The sequence below is a fragment of the Talpa occidentalis genome, unplaced genomic scaffold (assembly GCF_014898055.3).
Source record: "Talpa occidentalis isolate TD23 unplaced genomic scaffold, MPIMG_talOcc4v2.1 talOcc4.13, whole genome shotgun sequence".
NCBI lineage: Eukaryota > Metazoa > Chordata > Mammalia > Eulipotyphla > Talpidae > Talpa > Talpa occidentalis.
In genome coordinates, this window is record NW_023601322.1 from 94,351,374 (window position 1) to 94,372,786 (window position 21,413).

At 39.3% G+C, this 21,413-nt stretch overlaps 1 protein-coding gene across 3 annotated transcripts in view; it reads left to right on the plus strand.

Annotated features, from left to right (window-relative positions):
• The first annotated feature begins 50 nt into the window (after positions 1-50).
• Positions 51-21,413, plus strand: part of ZGRF1 (zinc finger GRF-type containing 1) — a 45,175-nt gene continuing 23,812 nt past the window's right edge. For 2 of the 3 annotated variants that reach the window (XM_037509544.2, XM_037509545.1), the window contains exons 1-10: positions 51-253; positions 4,659-4,744; positions 5,681-5,761; positions 7,152-7,211; positions 8,475-8,660; positions 9,564-11,826; positions 13,557-13,630; positions 14,257-14,340; positions 16,400-16,585; positions 19,157-19,259. In XM_037509544.2, coding sequence (XP_037365441.2) covers positions 4,724-4,744; positions 5,681-5,761; positions 7,152-7,211; positions 8,475-8,660; positions 9,564-11,826; positions 13,557-13,630; positions 14,257-14,340; positions 16,400-16,585; positions 19,157-19,259 — 3,058 coding nt within the window. In that variant the 5' untranslated portion in view covers positions 51-253; positions 4,659-4,723. The remainder of the gene's footprint in view (positions 254-4,658; positions 4,745-5,680; positions 5,762-7,151; positions 7,212-8,474; positions 8,661-9,563; positions 11,827-13,556; positions 13,631-14,256; positions 14,341-16,399; positions 16,586-19,156; positions 19,260-21,413) is intronic. The other variant, XM_054694557.1, reaches the window with a different exon arrangement.

Genomic DNA, 21,413 nt, shown 5'->3' on the forward strand with positions numbered 1-21,413 from the left:
TTGGAAGACGTGGCTTGTGGCTCGGCCGATGGTGGGCGGGCTAAGTGGTGGGGCCCGATCTGCTGCTGTCGCGGCTCAATGACGTCACGCGTTTTCGCGGGGTAATTTTGAAAATGGGGTTTGTGCGATGGGGCAGGTGAAGAGAATTCTTGGCTGAGGGTCCCCAGGAAGAGGCAGGGGGATTGGAGCGAGAGACCGCGTCGCTAATTTGGGGTGAAGGGACGAAAGAGTGTGCCCCAGCAGCACCGGCTCGGTAAGGATGGCGCAGGGAGGCAGGGTTGGGGAGGGGACAGTCACAGCTCGCCCGGACAGTCACAGCTCTCTTAATATTTGGTGTCTAAACTTCACCGCTTTGCCCAGCCCCTGCTCTGCAATTCCTGCACACATGTGAAGACCAGAGAGGGTTTTGTTTGTTCTAATGACTGACAGAGGGTCAAGTGTCTGTTGTCATTTGCTTACAGACAGTCATGGTGATTCGAATTTTGGCAGAATTTTGTGGGCTTGTGGTTATTTGGACTAGACGGTGCAAAAGGATCTTGGGGTCTTGACTCTAAAACGTTTAAATCTGTGACTCATCTAGGCATTGGATAGATTCTTTCAAAATAAAAGGACCGAAAATAGCTCCTTAACAGGAATAATGGTTCATACTGTAGTGAGAACATCATGTTTTATATGTACACGTATACAACAGCACAATGATTATGTTTCGTGTGTGTACGTGTGGTATGTATGTGTGTGCTTATTACGTAATTATCAAAAAACATGGCCACACCATTTTGAAAATGTCTTTGCACTTTAAACTTTCAACTATTGGAAGGGGGTCAACACTTGAATTGTTTGGTAAGTGTAGATAGAAAATCCGCAAGATTGCAGAATATTCTTTTCCCTTGTATGTCACTTAAATATATGATGCTGTCGACTAAAATCGTTTTTCCTGTTTCATGGTAAAAAAAGGTTTGTTGACAATCCCTTGAATGTAAGAATCAAGACTCTTGTAAATATTTAACTTCTACTCAGCCTTTTTTTTTAAAGGTTTAATCCTATAATCTAATTTGCCATTTATGAGAGTTTGGACCCTCTCAGTTCCTTTTAAATTGTAAAGCCCATAAATAATATCTTTAATATAGGAAAACAGTGGGGGATTTATCTTGCACTTCCTTAATAGCATATAAATAATCCTAAATTAGTGGATACTAGATTCGTAATCTTTAAGTCATAATATCTATTCTAGAATCACAAGACTTTGATCCCACAAGACTATTGCTATTATATGTAATATCTAGTCCAAGTCACAGGAAGACACGTTCACACGTGGACAATGTCTAGTCCAAGTCCCCTGATAGATAGTAGGTACTCAGTAAGTAGTAACACAATGCAGTATTTGTGAATATGAGCACCAAGAGTTTAGATTACTTAGTTTTGAATTCCAAAATCTGATGTGTTTCTCTGGATTGCTTATCTTAGCACTCACCAGGAATCTAGAAATTCCTGTGGGCTAGAGGGGAGGGACTTAGGACATGGGAGTTCTATTTCTGAAAGACAGTGCTACTCTGGGTCTGGGTCTTTGTGAGGTATATATCTCATGTACCTCACTTGGCAGCCAGAGAGTGACCTTTGTAAAACTCAAGTCAGATTATGTAATATTGTTATTAAAACCTGTCATGGCTGACTGTCTTTATAGCAAGTCCAAACACCTCAATATAACACAAAATTCTATTATTGCTAACTTTTTTAGTCTCATTCCTTATCACTCACTCTTTTACACTTGACCCTTTAATTGTACAGCTTAGAGTTTGAGTTCATCCCTTGCTGTGCCTCCCACAGAACTTAGTCCATATGATCTCTCTTTCAAAACACCTTCCCTGGCATCTTTCCTTGGTTAGTGCTTATTTACAGCTTAGATGTTACATCCTTTGGGAAGCCTAGTTCGATGCCCTAGATCAAGTTGGTGCCCGCTTGTGCTAGCTCCTGTCATGTTTTATTATAATTACTTTTTATCACTATGCAGAAAACTCAGTAGGAATAGTATTTTGTTCATTTTAGTAGCTCAGCCTAGCATAATTTCTGGCATGTAGTAACTACTGAATAATATCTGTAATTTATAAGTAATACTTAGGTGGCCTATTTTATATGTATTAAAGAGGAAATTAACTCAGAATTGCAAATTACGGCTTTACTGAATCCCCCCACAAGATCTCTTAGGGCTGTGTTTTCAAACTGGAACATATGTCAATATCACCTGCTGTTGAAACATAGACCTGGGCTTTCTGACTTGATAGGTCAGAGTAGGGACCCAAGAATGTGAATTTCTAACCAAATGAAACCAGTGCTCTTGGTCCAGGGATCATACCTTTGATTCACTGCTTTAGAGAATTTTTTTTTCCATTAGTATCTCTCTTCAATCTTCCATTGGTGATTTTAGATTTCCAAATTTGCACAATAAGAATTTTATCCAGTAGCATAGGATAACTATAGTACTTCTTGCAATGATATTGTGTGTTTTCTTTATAGAAGTATTATAGTTTATATTTCATAATAGAAGCTGTGGTACATTGACTTTTCTTTTAATTTTTTTTTTAATAGAGGCTTTTTTTTTTTAATAATAAATTTTATTTTTATATTCCCCCATACAATTGCAAAAGCCCCATTCTGACCCCAATCCTTCCCTTCCCGCCCCCCACCCACGAAAAAGTGTCTCTGGTTCATAGTTCTTTGTTGATTTTGATTTTCACTTTCTTGTATTCATTTTCCTGGTCCCTTATTTAAGTTTTCTAGATTCCTGCTATGAGTGAGACCATCCGGTATTTTTCTTTTTCTTTTTGGCTTATTTCACTGAGCATGATCCCTTCCAGCGCCATCCATGTTGCTGCAAATTGCATGTGTTTATCTTTTTTGAATGCTGAGTAATATTCCATGGTATATATGTACCACATCTTCTTGATCCAGTCATCTATTTTTGGGCATTTGGGTTGTTTCCAAAGCTTAGCTATTGTAAACAGTGCTGCTATAAACATAGGGGTGCAGGTGTTCTTTGGAATGGATGTTTCTGTGTCCTTTGGGTAAATACCTAGGAGTGGAATTGCTGGATCCTATGGAAGCTCTATGTTTAGTAGGTCCAGAAATCTCCACACAGCTCTCCATAGTGGTTGGACCAGTTTGCACTCCCACCAACAGTGCAGAAGAGTTCCTTTTTCTCCACACCCTCGCCAACATTTGTTGTTGCTAGTTTTTTTAATATGTGCCATTCTCACTGGTGTGAGATGGTATCTCATGGTAGTTTTGATTTGCATTTCCCTGATTACAAGTGATGTTGAACATTTTTTCATATGTCTGTTGGCCATTTGCATTTCCTCTTCAGAGAAGTTTCTTTTTAGCTCTTCTGCCCATTTTTTGACTGGATTATTTTCTTTGTTGTTGCTGAGTCTCATCAGCTCTTTGCAGATTTTTGTGATCAGTCCTTTATCATTAGTGTTGGGTGCAAAAATGTTCTGCCAGTTGGTGGGGTTTCTCTTTGTTTTTGTTATTGTCTCTTTTGCTGTGCAGAAGCTCTTTAATTTGATGTAGTCCCAGCTGTTTATCTTTGTCTTCACTATCACTGCTTTGGGTGATGTGTCTGTAAAGATGTCTTTGATGTGCAAATCACGTAGTGTTTCGCCTATATTTCCTTCTATGTATTTTATGGTTTCAGGTCTTATGTCTAGTTCTTTAATCCATTTTGAGTTGATTTTTGTGTATGGTGTGAGGTAGTGGTCAAGCTTCATTCTTTTGCATGTAGCGACCCAGTTTTCCCAGCACCATTTATTGAACAAACTTTCTTTGCTCCAATGCATAGTCTTTGCTCCTTTGTCAAAGATTAGGTGACCATAAATCTGTGGGTTTATTTCTGGATTTTCTATTCGATTCCATTGGTCTGTATGTCTGTTCTTGTTCCAATACCATGCAGTTTTGATGATTATGGCTTTGTAGTATAGTTTGAAGTCTGGGAGTGTGATGCAATAGAGGCTTTTTTTTTTTTTTATTTTTTGTTTGTTTTGTTTATACATGCACTGGGTACAGTCAGAAGCGCGGGAGGGTGAGAGAATTCACCAGAGCCAGAGCAGGGAGCAGAGCTGGCAGAGGGACCAAAGTACACTGCTGAGGGGAGCAGCGGGCTGCAGGAGAGGTCTGCGCACCATGTGGGACCCTCCTCCGGTGGCCGGGGAGCAGCCGGGGATCGAACCGGCGCAGCAGAGGCCGCGGGCAGCTTCGCAACCCAGCGCTCAACCGCTGCGCCACTGGGGAGGCCCGGTATATTGACTTTTAAGATGTAAAAGAAAAAAATTAAATGCAAGGGGGCCATCTTGTGGTGACCACAGCAATTCAGAAAACTTAAAAAAATTGAAGCTCATTCTTTAATATATATTTGATGGCACCTGGAAAAATGTTTGCAGACTATGAATTATTTTATATATTTTACTTAGTTTTCTTTTTGCTTGGCAAATTCTTTACCCACACTTTTGTGTCATACTTTGTCCTCAATAGCAGATGATTTTATTACACTTTGTTTCCCTAAGAAGTTTTAGATTCCTCTCTTGGATCAGCAACTTATGGAGAAAAATTGAATTTGATACTTATTCTTTTGATCAGCATTGAATATTCTTTACCATTTTTCATTTTAGGTGATATAAATAGTGGAATAACTGCTGACTGTTTTCTGAACTGAACTTTATATAATAATTAAACAATGGAAAGTGAAGAATTTATTGTAAGTTTTACATGTATATCTTAAATGTTGCCCTTTATTACATCTGGTAACCTTTCTCTTGCTCACTGTTAACATTTTGTTATACAAAGTCCTTTGTATCAAATTCTTTGGAAGTTTCTTTCTCTGGAGGAGCTAGTATGCCTCTGTTTCTAAACCAGTGCTTCATAAACTGAGGATACTGTTATACCCTTAAAAATTATTGAGGATCCAAAGATTTTTTTGCTTATGATGCTTATATATAACTATCATTTCCGTTCACACTAGAAATTATAATAGAAACATGAAAAATATGTATTAATTCATTAAAAATGAATTTTTAAGGAGATAGAAAATAGCTATATTTTCTAAAATAACAGGAAAAAAATTGATAAGGGTATCACTGCTATATATTTTTTGCAAAGCCCCACAACATTTGACAATAGAAGACAGCTAAATTCTCAGATCTGCTTCTGCATTTAATCTGAAATTGAATCTTGGAATATTGCACATATGCAAGTCTAGGAGAGTCCACTATGCATACCCAAAGGAATGTAAGTGAAAATAAAAATAACCCCGTGAAAACGGTTTTGACCTACAACCCCTGAAAATGTTATGGGGCCCTCTGTGAGCCTCCGGACTACACTTTGAGAACTGCATACAGCATGAGTAGGTACAACCCACCAAACTTTTTCCTTTACCATCAGCAAAAGTTTCCCACCAAAACTATTTTTGTTTTTCAGTTAACTTTTCAGTAATTTTACCTTTCCTTTTGCCCCTCCCTTTTTACTACCTGGTTTCCTTTAAAAAGAAAAATTGATGCTTTGTTGTAATTGTTATGATATCTATGGTTTTATTTTGATAAAAGATGTCTTTCTATTTACAAAGGGTATATAAATGTATAGATTTGGATACATAGAAATACAAACCATTCTTTACTTTCATACCTTTTGAAATAAGGTACTGTATACTCATCAAAAGATGAAGAAGTCGAAAGTGTGGCAAGATGGACTTCTGAAGATCACTCACGTGGGAAACAAAGTAAGTACAAAGCAGTTGACTACAGAGTCCAAAAGCTAAGTTCTAGCCTTTTGATTGAATGTTAAGGGAAAGGTTATAGATAATAAAATGTTAGCTATGTTCATTAGTTGACATAAATGAAAACAGAAGCTGTCAAATGAGTAGTACCACATCAGAGTGATAATTTGTTCTTTCTAAAAGCTCAGTAGATAGTAATTGGCTTTAGGGACCTAGAAATCAAGAAAGAGTTCTGGGCTGCTGCTAATGACTGGGAATCCTAGGTATTTGGATAGTATTTAAAGCTCCTGGAGTGGGTACTTTGATTCATTTATTCAAGAGCTATTTTTTTGAACACCTGTTATAAATTAGGCACTTTCCCACTGTTGAAGGGCATGAAGAAGTCCATGACTTTGTAGAAATTATATGGAGGAGACAGACCAGTAAGCTAAATGAATATAGATGGGTGTATATATATTTATATATGTGTGTGTGTCTGATGGGTTAGGGAACCAGCTAGGAGTAGAGCAAACAAAGCAAGAATGAACATAAAAGAGATATGAAGGCCTTGTTGGTCACTGTAAGACTTTTGTTTTTATTCTTTAGGAGCTGTGGAGACATAGGAAGGATTTGAGCAAAAATTGACACATTCTCATCTGTATGGATGAGGATCATAGTGCCTAGGGTATAGAAAGTAAATAATCAAGTAAAAAAGAGCCCTCAGAAACGCAAATTTTAAAAACAGCCTTATCGAGCTATAGTTCACATACTTTCAATTCATCCATTTAAAGTATACAATTTAGTGGTTCTTAGTATATTTGCAGAGTTTTGTGACCATTACCACAATCCATGCAAAACTGTCTTATAAAGTAAAGTAATGGAAACTGTAATATTTAAGAGTCTAGTGGAGAAACTGCTGTGAAAACTGGCAAGTGACACAAGGTGAAGTCAGAAATCAGTAATAACCGTCCGTTCCTTTCTCGCCCATATACCTTATATTCAACAAGTTTTATTCATTATATATCATAAACTATTATCCCAATGCTGATGGCTTACTTCAAGCGATAATCATCTCCCCAGTGCTTCCTACTTCAGCTTTCCTGATCTCATCCCCTGTTTTGCCCCCTAGACTGCATTCCAATTCCATTTTCCTTCTAATTCCTTTCCAAGATTCTCCTGGTGGCATTAAGGTTCTTGAATTTCTTATGCATGTGCTTTTATTCTCTTGGCACAGATTAAGTAGATGCTTAGTAAATACTTGAAATAGATGTGTTTCCTAATCCAGGTTAACAAAGTGGTTAATCCTTTCATTACATGATTTACTTATGTAACAATTTTTGATTTGCTACTGAAGATGTTTAAGAAAACAAAATTATGCCCTGTTCCTTTTTAACATTGATTTTGTTTTTATCAGGCAATTTTATATGATGACAAAGGAGAATGTTTGGACAGTATATTTCTTAAGTGCCCTGAGGTATTTTAATGTTTCTAATTTTTAAGTTGTTATTTTAAAATCTCTTTCAATACTTCCTCTTTGAATATGGTTAACTAGTATCATCATGGTACTAGTAGTAATAATTAGAGTATTTATTGAAGAATCAGCCAGACTTTGTGCTTCTAGGTCTTGTGTCACTGAATCTCCACACAGCGCTGTGGTTTGTATAGACTGGGACTGTGGCACAGAAGCGTTAGTAACTTGTCCCTGTTCACAGTTACAGTGTGGGCTGGGATTTGAACCCTGAAGGTCCCTTTGTAGTCTAAATCTCTTACATGGTTTTGCTACATAGAGGACTACTTATTTTGTGAAATTATTCCTTTTCAACATATTTTCTGCTTTTGTACTTTTTTAATATTTTGTGCTTTTCACATGTTGGAAAAAGGAAGGGAGGGGAATGAAAGGCATATTTTAGTATAAACAGTAAAGATTTTAGAGTTGGCCATTCTGGGTCCACACCCTTCCTAGCACCTGACCTCTCTGGCTAATGTCTCTTCTATAAAATGACCACTGACAGACCTCACTGGGTTGGTCTGAAAATTAGAAATAACTTGTATAGCTTGTTAGTCATTTATTACAGTGATTCTAAAAGGGTTCAAGTGCATATTTTTATTTTTTTAAAGTTGGTGTCCATAACTTTTAAAAAAAGATTTATTATTTTTATATTATTATTTATGCATACAAGAACTGGGGTGCAGGCCAGAGGTGCGGGGGGTGAGATGATCACCAGAGACAGAGTGTGGAGCAGAACAGGTGGATCTACTGAGATACACTGCTGTGGGGAGCAGTGGGCAAGACAGGAGAACTCTGTTCTGCCATGTGGGTCAGCTCCCTGGCCAGGGATTGAACTCATGCTGCAGTGGCTGCCTATAGCTTGAGAGCACTGAGACTAAACTACTTGTGCCACCAGGGGGCCCCTAATGCCTGTTATTTTAAAAAATCATTTAGTTGTATGAATTCTAAGTGTACTCCATGAGAAGGGTATAAATCTTTATATCCCAGCATATAGTTCAATTTGTTCATTGTTAAATGAACAAATTGGTAATTTTTTTTGTTCTGTTATTATCCTTTTTTGTGCTTGTTGATAATTACGTAGAAAATAGTAATAAAGAATGTAGTTTTTATTCCTTCATTCAGCAACTGTTTATAGAACATTATGTCTTGGTAGTGAACTTATAGAAATACGTTGATAATTAAATAATTAGAACTATATGATTTTGACATTTATTCTATAAAATTTAGGTGAAACCTGGAGATGACTTAGAAAGTGATCACTACCTAATCACAGTCGAAGAGGTTAAAGCTGCTGGAAGCCTAACTATGCAACAAAATGTCATTAAAGAAGCACCAGCATTAAATTCAAGAAGGTTCATATCCTCTGGTCGGTCCCTTGGATGTCAGCCTGCTGGCTTAAAAAGGAAGTTTACTGTAAGTTTCTTTGTGGAAAATAATATATCATTATACATTTGTAAGATCATTTCAAGAAGTACTGAGTTTTGCCTCCCCTGGTGGTGCAGGGGTTGAGCGCTGGGCTGGGAAGCTGCCCGCAGCCCCTGCAGTGCTGGTTCAATCCCTGGCCGCCAGCTAGGGTCCCAAATGGTACAACAGACCTCTCCTGCCGTACCCGCTGCTCCCCTCAGCAGTGTATTTCATCAGTTTGCCTGTTCTGTTCCCCGCTCTGGCTCTGGTGAAGTCTCTCACCTTCCTGCGCTTCTGACTGTACCCAGTACTTGTATAAATAAATAAATAAATCTTTAAAAAAAAAAAAAAAGTACTGAGTTTCGAAACAACTATACTCTCATTAAAATGGTACTTTATAGTACATACTTAGGCAGAAAGGAGGTAAACTCTAATTATTAAAAAAAGCTTAATACAGGGCCTCCCCGGTGGCGCAGCAGTTGAGCGCTGGGTTGCTAAGCTGCCCGCAGCCTCTGCAGTGCCGGTTCGATCCCCGGCTGCTTCCTGGCCCCTGAGGAGGATCCCACATGGCACGCAGACCTCTCCTGCCATCCGCTACTCCCCTCAGCAGTGTGCTTTGGTCCTTCTGCCTGCTCTGCTCCCGGCTCTGGCTCTGGTGAATTCTCTCACCCTCCCGCGCTTCTGACTGTACCCAGTGCTTGTATAAATAAATAAAAGTAAATCTTTAAAAAAAAAAAAAAAGCTTAATATAGATGAGTGTTTGCATTTTAACTTTGCAAACTTTCTATCTGGATTATTATATTACCTTACAAGACACACATATTCCTTTTGCTCCCTTTTATAAAAAGCTGGTTTGTTTCACATTGTCTTTGTACTTACTGGAACAGCAAATAATTGTTTTAATATTTTCAGGGTTTTCAAGGACCACGTCAAGTGCCAAAAAAAATGGTTATCACAGAAAATCATGAATCAGCTACATCACTTGAGGCTAAGAAACCTGGCCCTGTTTTTCTTAATCCAGTCTACAGTACATCTCCTTTGTTTTCTACCACTGGGAAGAAAGAGGAAAATACTACACCAACAGATCCTGAGAACACTGTGACTTATAACAGCACAGCGGTAAATGCCATGCCTTTTTCTTCAGTTGTCACTACTCCATCCTTCACGTTTAACCCAGAAATGCTACGTGAAGAAAAGTATTTTTGCTCTCCGGGCAGTTCTGTAGACCAGCATTCAGGTTTTTCACTGATGAAGGAGGCCCTGGCAAGAGACGGTTTGGCGTCCCACTCTTCAGGAGTTTCACAAAACATAAGAAGCAAAGCACAGATTCTAGCTCTTTTGAAGTCCCATTCAACTCGTATGCCTCAAGAACTAAATTGTGAGACTGCAGGGCGTTTTCCTCAGCTACAACCACAAGGAAAGTTAAAAATGCCCACAACACCAAGGTGTGTCATTGAACAGGAAGAGTACATCAAGGTAAAGAGCACAGAAAGTTTACATCACCAGCAGCCATCAGAAAACACTCTGAGGAACACAAGTCGGTGGAGCAAGTATTTATCGTCACGGAGTTCACCTGTATGTTCTCCTACTGGAGATGAAAATACAGAAAGGAAATACACGAACCAGGAAGAGAGCATAAATTTAAATCCGAAAGACCCTTTGATGCAAAAAAGCACACAGTTCTTTGAAACTTGTGCTGAAAAGGGGAAAAATTATAATGAAGACACTCTGGTAGATGATGATCACTTTTGGGATCAAGAAGTAAACTTGCAGACTCCTTTGTTCTGTGAAACCAATAGCTTACGTGTTACCTATAGCAATGTAGAAAATGATGACTTATTGTTAGAATCTGGGGATCATGGAAACTATGAAATACCTGTAAAGCAAAATGACTGTATGCGCATGAAAGATTCGATTCTCATTGGAGAAAATGCTCAGAAGATAAATATATGTGGAGTACCAGACAAGGAGTATAAACAAGCAGTATCAAATCTGCCTGAATCTGAACAGCTAGTAATTGAATCTTTTCTAAGTAATAATTCTCAGATCTCAGATAATATTATGGACATGCTTCCTAATACGGGTAATCAAAGTGTTAATAGCAGTCATGAACCTATGTGTGCTGTAACACAGCCCCTTGTGGAGGTAACTTTTAATCTGACCAATTTTGAAACCAGTGACACTGAGGAGGAATCACAAGAAAGCAACGAAATTCCTCAGAATTCCGAGGGCTGGGTAACAGAAGCTTTGATTCATGGTGGCCATTCAAGTGTTCAGAAGAGATGTGAGGATACCGGCTGTGAAGAAGCTGGCAGTGAACATTCGCCTCCTTCACTATCTACTGTGGGCAAACCTACAGAGATATTTCCTTTTAAAGAGGTTCTGCCATCACAATTTTGTGATCGAACTCATGCAGGCTTTGACACAAGACCTTGTAATGTGGCAGACACTGGAAAAGAAACAGAGAAAGCAGATAGTGACTCATTAAACCATTTTGACTCATCATTAGAGTGGCCAGATGATGCTTATGTAGATAATAGTGAAGATGCGAATCAACCTAGCCAAGTCAGAATTAACTATGATTTAGCTTCACTCCTGAATAAACCTAAAGGTACAAAGACAAATTTACATACACTTGATTTAAACATGGCTACTAATCAGACTTCCAAAAACAACTTATCTTCGGAACAGGCTCAATCTCAGGCTTTTATTTTGGGAAGTGATTTAGAGAAGAATGATGAACAGATTTTACTATCAACCTCTGTAAGTGATGGCAGTGTCCAGCTATTAAACCCCAATCAGAATCATTCTGAAGAATGTATTGCACTTGCTAAGTCAAGCAGCCAAGTTTCAAATTCTTTGTTTTACCCTCTGGGAAAAAGACATACTATTTCCAAAGACAAAGAAGTATATATTCCTGAATCTGAAGATCTAGGAAGGATTAGAAATTTACTCCATGGTCCTAATGAAGTAGAAACTGAGAGAGAAAAACACAACTGGAATAATCCTAGAAATTCTTCAGAACTTTCTGAATTAGTGAATAACATTTCCCTCTTAAAGTCATTGTCTGAACATAGTACAGCTTTAGAAGGCTTGGAAATATTGGAAAAGCAAAGTACTACCTTTAGACAGCAAGAAAGTCTACAGGCTTATGAGCCAGAGAGCAGTCCTGAAGGTTAGTTAGGATGGCACACTTGTTTTGGATTGTTCATTCTCTTTTTATTTCCCCATGGTGGAAATATTTAATTATGATCTTAATTTTGTTTGTTTGCTTTAAGAAAATACTGACACTTCCTATCAGTTTCAGTATGACAAATTTTTTGTTTTAGCAATGTGGCCATTTATACTGATGTAATTTTCTTTTTTATGAAATTCTTTTTATTATTTTGAGTCTTTTGACTTATATATTTTATGTTCTTTGATTTTAAAATTTTTATTGACATAACATTGGTTTATAACATAGATTTCAGGTGTGTAGCATTACATGACATGTATATATGCTACATTATGTTAGAGGATTATTCTCTTTATAGCCCAAATGATGAGAAGATATTTGTTGTGGAGGCTTTGTTAAAAAATTACATCATATTTAAATAAGTAATAAAGTGACTCTGTAAAATCATTCTAATAGAGGATAACAGTAAAAAGTCTCCTTAACCACAGTCCCTCAGACCAGTCTCAGAATTAGCTACAGCTAATTCCCAGTGCTGTGCTCAACTCACTGCACTACCAGGGAGGCCCCATAATCACTTTTATTTTTTTTTTTCCAAAGATTCATTTATTTATACAAGCACTGGGTACAGTCAGAAGCACGGGAGGGTGAGAGAATTCACCAGAGCCAGAGCGGGGAGCAGAGCAGGCAGAAGGACCGAAGGACATTGCTGAGGGGAGCAGCGGGCGGCAGGAGAGGTCTGGGTGCCATGTGGGACCCTCCTCCGGTGGCCTGGGATCGAACTGGCACCGCAGAGGCTGCGGGCAGCTTTGCAACCCAGCGCTCAACCGCTGCGCCACCAGAGAGGCCCCAAAATCACTTTTAAATAATAGTCTTCCTGGTGACTTAGAAAACACTAAGATTATTGAATGTACACTTTTTCTTTTAAGAAAAGATCCCTATTTTGAAACAGCAGATAAGATGCATGGTCTAGCCATCCCGTCTGCTCCATTCCCAGACTTCCCAGCCTCCCTGTCTCACAGTCTTTATGCTCACTTGGTCTTTAGTCTGAACAAACTTACCCCTACCCATGTCTTCAGGTCTCAGCCTACATGTTACTTCCCATGAGAAGTCTTCTGATTTAGGGCATCCTGTCTCTAATTATTCTGCTATATCCCCCTTTGCTACCTTGATATCACAATCTGAATTCATGTGGCTTGCTGGTTAATCTGTGTTCCTCCCTTTTCCAGAGACCATGTTTGTCTTGCTCACTGCTGCTTCTCCAGTACCTGGCACACTGTACTTAGAAAGTAATTGTTAAAGTATTTGTCCCAAGCCAGAGATAGCCTCACAAGTAGCAGTAAGTGCTTTTTCCCTTTTCTGCATGCATACATAGCAGCAGCATAATGGTGGTTTGACTTTCTTGCTTCTAACAGTTGGTTAATATGTCAGCATTTCTAGTATAGGTTATTAAATATTGACTCTGCTTTTCTATTTTAAAGAAAAGAAAACACTTCTATTACTACTGTAACCAAAAAAGTTCTCAGTCTAAATTATTTTGTATTTTTACTGTAAACATGTATGTGTTCACAGAGAATTGAATACTCACAATCCAGATTCAACAATTACCAAGATCTTGCCTCATCTTAAAATTTAAATTGTATTCCTTGTTTCATTCAATTAAAAAAACATTAAGTTTAGGGCACTAAAATGTGTGTGATGCAAATAAGAGCCTTTGATCTCATCCATTGTAGCTAGGAAACCATTGACTACAGTAGCTTCACAAGCTATAGCACAGTCACCTCGTCTGAACCAAGATTCTCAACAGGTACGTATTTTTTCTATTGGTATATTTTAGTTTGATATAGAATGTTCTATAATTTGTAATGAGACTGGTAATGGAGAGGTCCATATGTCTTAAACTTAATGATGATGCTGCAGTTGAACTCATTTTCTAAGTTACGTTTTATATTGGAAATTGTGGTCATTTTATGTAGTTACTTGATAAACTAAAAATACCAATTGCTTTCGTCTCCATTTTGTGTTTTAGGTTAACAAAAGTGGATTGATTCTTTAGATTAAACTGTTACACTGCTTACTATTTTTCCTCCTATAGTTTCATACTAATTTTAAGAGAAATAGTCCAGATTTATGTAACTTAAGTATCAGGTTTCATGTGTGATTTATAACACTCCCAACAATTTTTCCAGTGTTTTGATTAAAATTTTAGAGGTCTAATTTTCTAATATGGTGAGTTTTAAAATTAATGACCATGGGACCTTCTCTGCTAGAGCTTTCCTTTGCCGGGTGTTAAATTATGTGCAAAGAAATACAGATGGAGCTGAAGAGTGTATTTTCAAAGTACAAACCACATGAAGCTTGGGGAACATTTTCCCATCATGTTCATGAACCATCTCCAGAACTATTCTAACATACATTGCTATTTTATTTCAGTTCTTTTCATTGGAAGGTGAAGAAAAGCCTGCTTTTCTACCTGTTTTGTCTGAACAAAAAGAGAGAAAAACCAGTGACCATAAGGTAAGAACTTACTTTGTAATCAACTGTTCTGTTTTTTCCACATATATCGAGGTTTTCATAGACAGAGGTTAGTGAGCTTATGAATTAACCTGGTTTTAAGAGCAACAGAAACTAATGACTTTTTTTCAGTCTTGACTAAAAAGTCTCCTCAGCCATTTTAGTCCTCTATTACTAACGCACTAAACATTGTATGTGTGTGCATGTGTATATAGATGTGCGCGCGCACACACACACAGGACTGGGGGGTAGGGGAGTGTTGGACTCAAAGACATGTGAAGTACAATTAATGAATGTTCTGTGGACAACAAAATGAAGATTTTTATGGCCATTAACTTACAGTCTGCACCACTTCTGCTTACGACTGAATGTGGAGAAGTATTCCCGAAACCCAGAGACCTCTGAAGAGATCTACAGGCAGCACAGAACACAAGGCTTCTGTGTAGAATGTGTTTTCCCATCAAACAGTCTCAGTAGTTGACATACTCTTCATTGGGAGGAGGAATATAGGGGAATCAAATAAGGGATCAAGAAAAAAAAGACAAAATTAGCAGGCAACTATAAATCGAAGACTTTCAGCAGGAGAGGGGTGGGGAAGAGGGATTAAAATGGGCGGGAAGGGACTCCCTGGTGGCGCAAGGGGTTTAGACGCAAGGGGTTATGAAGCTGTCCACAGCCTCTACAGCATGAGTTCGATCCCCGGCCAGGGAGGTGACCTGCATGGTGCAGCAGACCTCGCCTGACTCGCTCACTGCTCCCCTTAGCAGTGTATTTAGGTTGGTCTGCCTGTTCTCTTCCCCGCTCTGTCTCTGGTGAATTCTCTCACACACACCCACCACCCCGCATCTCTGGCCTGTACCCCAGCTCTTGTATGCATAAATAAATAAATATTAAGAAAAATAAAATAAAATGGGCAGAAAGAGCACAAGAGACTGGTGATGGTTCATGGGTGACTTTTTGGTAGTGGGAATTTTACGGGGACTACACACCTGAAATGAGAAAGCAATATGTACAAAAATAAACAGTGATGTAAAATAAATAAATAAACATATATATGTATTAAAAAAAGAAATACTCTTCACTGAAATATGTATGTTTTTAAATTCTGAGTAATTTCAACAAGTCCATATAGGGCATTTTGGATTTGATTTTCCTTTCAAACATGTGATCTAGAGTCATTTTAAAATGAGAAGACATTCAGATTCTAAGTTATTGTAATTTTGTTAGTTTATCAATGGGAAATAAATCAATCCTTTGGGCACTTGGCTCTATTAACAATCCTACCTTTCCACATGCTGGCTTGGCTTGGCTTGGCTTTGTCGCCGTGGGGGAAGTAAAAATCCTAGCACCCTCCAGAGGGCAGCAAAGAGCCATTGGAGGCCAGAGAGCCCACCAGGTTTGAGGGCAAGGGAGACCTCTCAAGGTACAGGTCTGTACAGGAACCCTACTCCCTGGCTTTTACTTTTACAGCAATCACTCCAGATCTTCCTGGGAAGTAGAGAGTGCACCATGCCTTTTGCATGCTAGTTTACAAAACCTTCAAGCAAAGGAAATTGCTTTCTGTGTTCCTTCCTTTTCTTCCCTTACTATAATGCTTAATGATTGCCTCCTACTTGCTAAGCAGTGTTAAATGCCGGTGATAAGCCGATGAAACAAGTTCCCTGCCCTCAAGGACCTTACAGTACAGTTAGTATACAAATAAGAAACCCCACTGTTGTATGTGTAAGTCTATCAAGGACAATTGTGTATTGTACAATGGGAGCATAGGGAAAGGAGCAGCTAAGTCTTTCTGGCTTAATTAGCCCATTATTACTATGGTCATCCTTAGGCGCTTAATATAACAAATCACTTATTAATGTTGAAGTTGAATTCAGGCAAATCAATGTACTTTAAATTAATTGCCCTTAACATATGTTTAGGATAATAGGAGTGTTTCTAGGTTTTCAGCATTAGTCCTTTAGTAATTATTTGTATCAAGTAATATCTAATAGAAAGGTGAATTCTGTATATACATTGTCAATATTTACTTATGCACTTCTCGCTTTTAATAATTTGCTGGTAGCCTGTTCAGTTCCAAGGGCACCCAGTGAGAGGATCAGCTAGCAGTGCGGTGATGCTCAGGGGGCCTAGCTCCCAGCTGGAATGCAGTCAGTTTCCCGAGAGCATTGAGTATGGAAACTGCGTGACAAACACTCATTTTTTGACAACAGAATTGCCCAGCACCTGTACGCAGATTGACTTCTTGCAGGTAAACTATTTTTATAGTTGCATCTTGCCAAGTCATTTTCTTTTTCTTTTTTTTTTTAAGATTTATTTACTTATACAAGCACTGGGGTACAGGCTAGAGGCGCAAGTGGATGAGAGAATTCACCAGAGACAGAGCAGAGAGCAGAACAGGCAGAAGGACTGAAGTACACTGCTGAAGGGAGCAGTGGGCACGACAGGAGAGGTGTGCTGCGCCATGTGGGAATCTTCCTGGCCGGCCAGGAATCACACCAGCAAACGGGTGTATCAAACCACAGAGGCTGCGGACAGCTTCACAGCACTGTGCTCTACTCGCTGCGACACTGGGAGGCCCCAAATCATTTTCTTGATGTCAATGCTAAATTTTGTAAAGAATAGATTTAAATCTTTATATAGTTGCAAGTTAAAAAGGAGTATGGGGGCCTCCCCGGTGGCGCAGCAGTTGAGCGCTGGGTGGCGAAGCTGTCCACGGCCTCTGCAGTGCCGGTTCGATTCCTAGCTGCTCCCCGGCCACCAGAGGAGGGTCCCACATGGCGCGCAGACCTCTCCTGCCGCCCGCTGTTCCCCTCAGCAGTGTACTTTGGTCCTTCTGCCTGCTCTGCTCCCCGCTCTGGCTCTGGTGAATTCTCTCACCCTCCCGCGCTTTTGACTATACCCAGTGCTTGCATAAATAAATAAATAAATCTTAAAAAAAAAAAAAAAGATTAAAAAAAAAAAAGGAGTAGGGTATGCTCAGCGAAATAAGCCAGATAGAAAAAGAAAAATACCGGATGGTCTCACTCATAGCAGGAATCTAGAAAACCTAAATAAGGGCCCAGGAAAAAGAATAACTATAAGAAAGAAAATATCAAAATCAATAAACAACTATGAACCAGAGACACACTGTGGGGGGGGGGCGGGGAAAGGAGGGTTTGGGGTCAAAATAAGGGGGTTGCAATTGTATGGAGAATATAAGAATAAAATTTAAAAAAATAGTCAAAATCCATGATATAATATCCTACTATGCTTCCTTTTATATATTCAATAAAAGTATTATGGGAAAAATAAGGAGTATGGTAAATTGACAATAAGCATAATATCTCAAATTGGTCTAAGTCCCACAAAAATAATTTACTAGAAAGATTTTCTGCCTGTTTAGGATCAGAAATTTAAGGATTACTCTTCATTTTAGAAAAGACAAGCATTTCATGGCAATGCAAATAGGCAGATTACATAAAGGAAATTTATTTAACATTTAGTAGGTTTTTTTTCTTCTTCTAGTATTTTCCATCTATCTCTTAAGTATAACAACTAATAGTCATCTTGTTGACAAATGCAAATGCAGGGCATGAAAATAGAGGTCAGGGAGAGAGAATGATGTGCATGTATCTTAAACAGTATCTGTTAAAAAGATTTTACCAAACATGTCCCCTTTAATATTAAAGCATAGTGCAGGGCCTCCCCAGTGGCGCAGCGGTTGAGTGCTGGGTTGCGAAGCTGCCTGCAGCCTCTGCAGCACCAGAGGAGGGTCCCACATGGCACGCAGACCTCTCCTGCCGCCCGCTGCTCCACTCAGCAGTGTACTTCCGTCCTTCTGCCTGCTCTGCTCCCTGCTCTGGCTCTGGTGAATTCTCTTACCTCCTGTGCTTCTGACTGTACCCAGTGCTTGTATAAAATAAATAAATAAATAAATAAATAAATCTTAAAAAAAAAATCTTAAAAAAAAAGCATAGTGCACACACATGGGTCTCCCCTGGTGGTGCAGGTGGTTGAGCACAGCGTTGTGAAGCTCTCCGCAGCCTCTGCAGCATGGGTTTGATTCCCGGACGGCAGGGAAGATACCCACATGGCACGGCAGCCCTCTCCTGTTTCGCCCACTGCTCCCCTCAGCAGTGTACTTTGGTCCTTCTGCCTGTTCTGCTCCCCACTCTGTCTCCCCTCCTGTGCCTCTGGCCTGTAACCCAGTGCTTGTATAAATAAATAAATCTTTAAAAAAAAAAAAACACAGTGCAGAAACAAAATAAGCACAGAGACCACAAGTGTCCAGCTCAGTGAATTACCATAAAGTGAATCACCCATATAGTCACCAGCCTTACAAAATTGAGCATTAACAGCACCCCGGCAGTCCCCTTCTGTCTCCCCTTTCAATCTTTACTCCTTCCATTCTCCCCAAAGATAAGTGACACCAGGAGCCTCCCTGGTGGTACAAGGGTTAAAGTCTTAGCACTGTCAAGCTATCACCAGCCACTGTGGTCTGAGTTTGATCCTCCTACCATCTCCCTCCCAGGGAATTGACCCACATGGCTCTGTCACATCTGTGGACTGTGCTACACAGGTGTAAAAACATCATAATTTTTAAGGTGGATCCCAGTTTTAAGGTGCATCAGAGACACTATGATGTAAAAAAAATTTAAGCCATAAGAATGGATAGAAGATGATAGTCTATTTTGCCTGAATAGAACGGACTTCATATTTTCTTGTCTTTTTGTCTTTATGTTATAACCATAAACAGTATATATGTGTAGATAAGGATACAAATATGCACTCATGGGCAAGCTTTTTTTAAAATAGCTGATAAATGGACCTTTGTTTCCAGTTCCCAGGTAAAGAAAACTTTTCAAAAAGAGCCACTGGCTTCAATATTGAAGGTAACTTTCAAGAGGTAGCTGAGTCTGAGAACAACTCAATTGAAAATGATTGTAAGTGAAATATAATATTGAAGAGTCATTTGAAGTTGAACAACTTATATGGGTAAAAATCCATGTTTTTTTTTCCCACATAGCAATTTTAGGTTTCTCTCCTAAAAATTCAGAACATTCATATCAATATTTGGATTGTAATTTTAATTCAGCAAAGAGGACTTCTTAGAAAGCAAATAAGGTATAACATAAACAAAGTTTTATACTTGTGAGTAAGGATTTAGTAGCTTATTAAGTAATGAATCAATAAATACTGAAAATAAAAATCTTTAGGTGGATGACTTTTTCAAATATGACCCAGAATATTTATCAACAACGAACCAACATTATTTCACTGATGAAAAGCCAGAGTAGGGCCTTCCTGGTGGTGCAAGTGGTTGAGCATAGCACTGTGAAGCTGGCTGCACCCTATGCAGCACGGGTTCCATCCCCGGCTGGCCAGGGAAATACTCATGGTGTAGCAGACCTCTCCTGTCTCGCCCGCTGTTGCCCTCAGTAGTGTTTTCTGTCCATCTGCCTGTTCCGCTCTCCCCTCTGTCCCTGGTGAATGCTCTCACCCTCCCGCACCTCTGGCCTATACCCCAGTTCTTATATGCAAAAAATAAATAATTTTTTTAAAAAGAAAAGCCAGAGTAATTTCTAACTAGAAATTTCTACTAGTAATTTCTATTACTGATAACAGGATATGAACAACTATCATTTGTGTTAATGAAAATTGTGTTGATTTTTGCAGTATCACTTGAAGTGAGAGGCATACATAATTAGAAAGGAAGAAATAAGAATTAGAAGAATCGGGGCCTCCCCAGTGGCGCAGCGGTTGAGCGCTGGGTTGCGAAGCTGCCCGCGGCCTCTGCGGCGCCGGTTCGACCCCCGGCTGCTCCCCGGCCAATGGAGGAGGGTCCCACATGGCGCGCAGACCTCTCCTGCCGCCCGCTGCTCCCCTCAGCAGTGTACTTTGGTCCTTCTGCCTGTTCTGCTCCCCGCTCTGGCTCTGGTGAATTCTCTCACCCTCCCGCACTTCTGACTGTACCCAGTGCATGTATAAACAAACAAACAAACAAACAAATAAATAAATAAATAAAACATGCCTCTAAAAAAAAAAAAAAGAATTAGAAGAATCAATTAAAAATTAAAAGTTCAGGGCCTCCCTGGTGGCGCAAGGGGTTAAGACAACCTATGAAGCTAACTGCAGCCACTGTAGAATGTGTTCGATCCCCAGCCAGGGAGCTACCCACATGGCGCAGCAGACCTCTCCTGACGCACCCACTGCTCCTCTCAGCAATGTATTTCAGTCAGTCTGCCTGTTCTGCCCCCCACTCTGTCTCTGGTGAATCCTCTCACCTGCCCTACACCTCTGGCCTGTAACCCCGTTCTTGAATGCATAAATAAATAAATCTTTTAAAAAAAATTAAAAGTTCAATAACTTTGTAAAGAAGCTAAAGGCACAATTTGAAAATTAATAGCTTTCCTAAACTAATTAGAAAATATAACTTGAAAAAAGTCCCAACATTAGTAAGTAGTGACATGCGATGCCCAGCCTGATCTTAATCAGAACTGTGTGGAGCATGTGTGAACTAGAGGATTTAATTTTACTGCGATCTATAAAATCCACAAATCAATAGGAATTGGTTGTTACTGAGTGTTTTCTGTAGGTCAGGAACTTGTAAGACGTGGGTATAGAGTGACGGATAAAACAGGTAAGCATTTAGAGGTCAGCAGGGCCAGAGAAGTGTTAATCAAGAGAACAGGAAACTGCTATGGAGGAAAGCCATAAGGGTTCTGAGAAAGTACAGGGGGATCTGCTTTTGAATGGACGACTAAGAAAGACTTCCAGTTATGGCAACAGCTCGGGGGAAGAATGCACTAGGTAAAGCTGCAGCAAGTGTAAATATCTTGAGATTGAAAAGATTTGGGTGGGCTTGAGCAAGTGAAGGGAAAACCTAAGTAAGTAAGAAAGGTGATCAGAGAATAAGACTGGAAAGTGAGCAGGGCCTGCATACAAAGTCTTGCAGGGCAGGTTAGGAACTTAGATTTTAATCTGTGCTTCACTGGGAAATCACTGGTTGTCAGCAGAAAGTCTCATGCCTTAATTTACATTTTTTAAAGCTTGTGCTGACTGCTGTGTGAAAGATGCATTTGATGGACGTGGTGCTG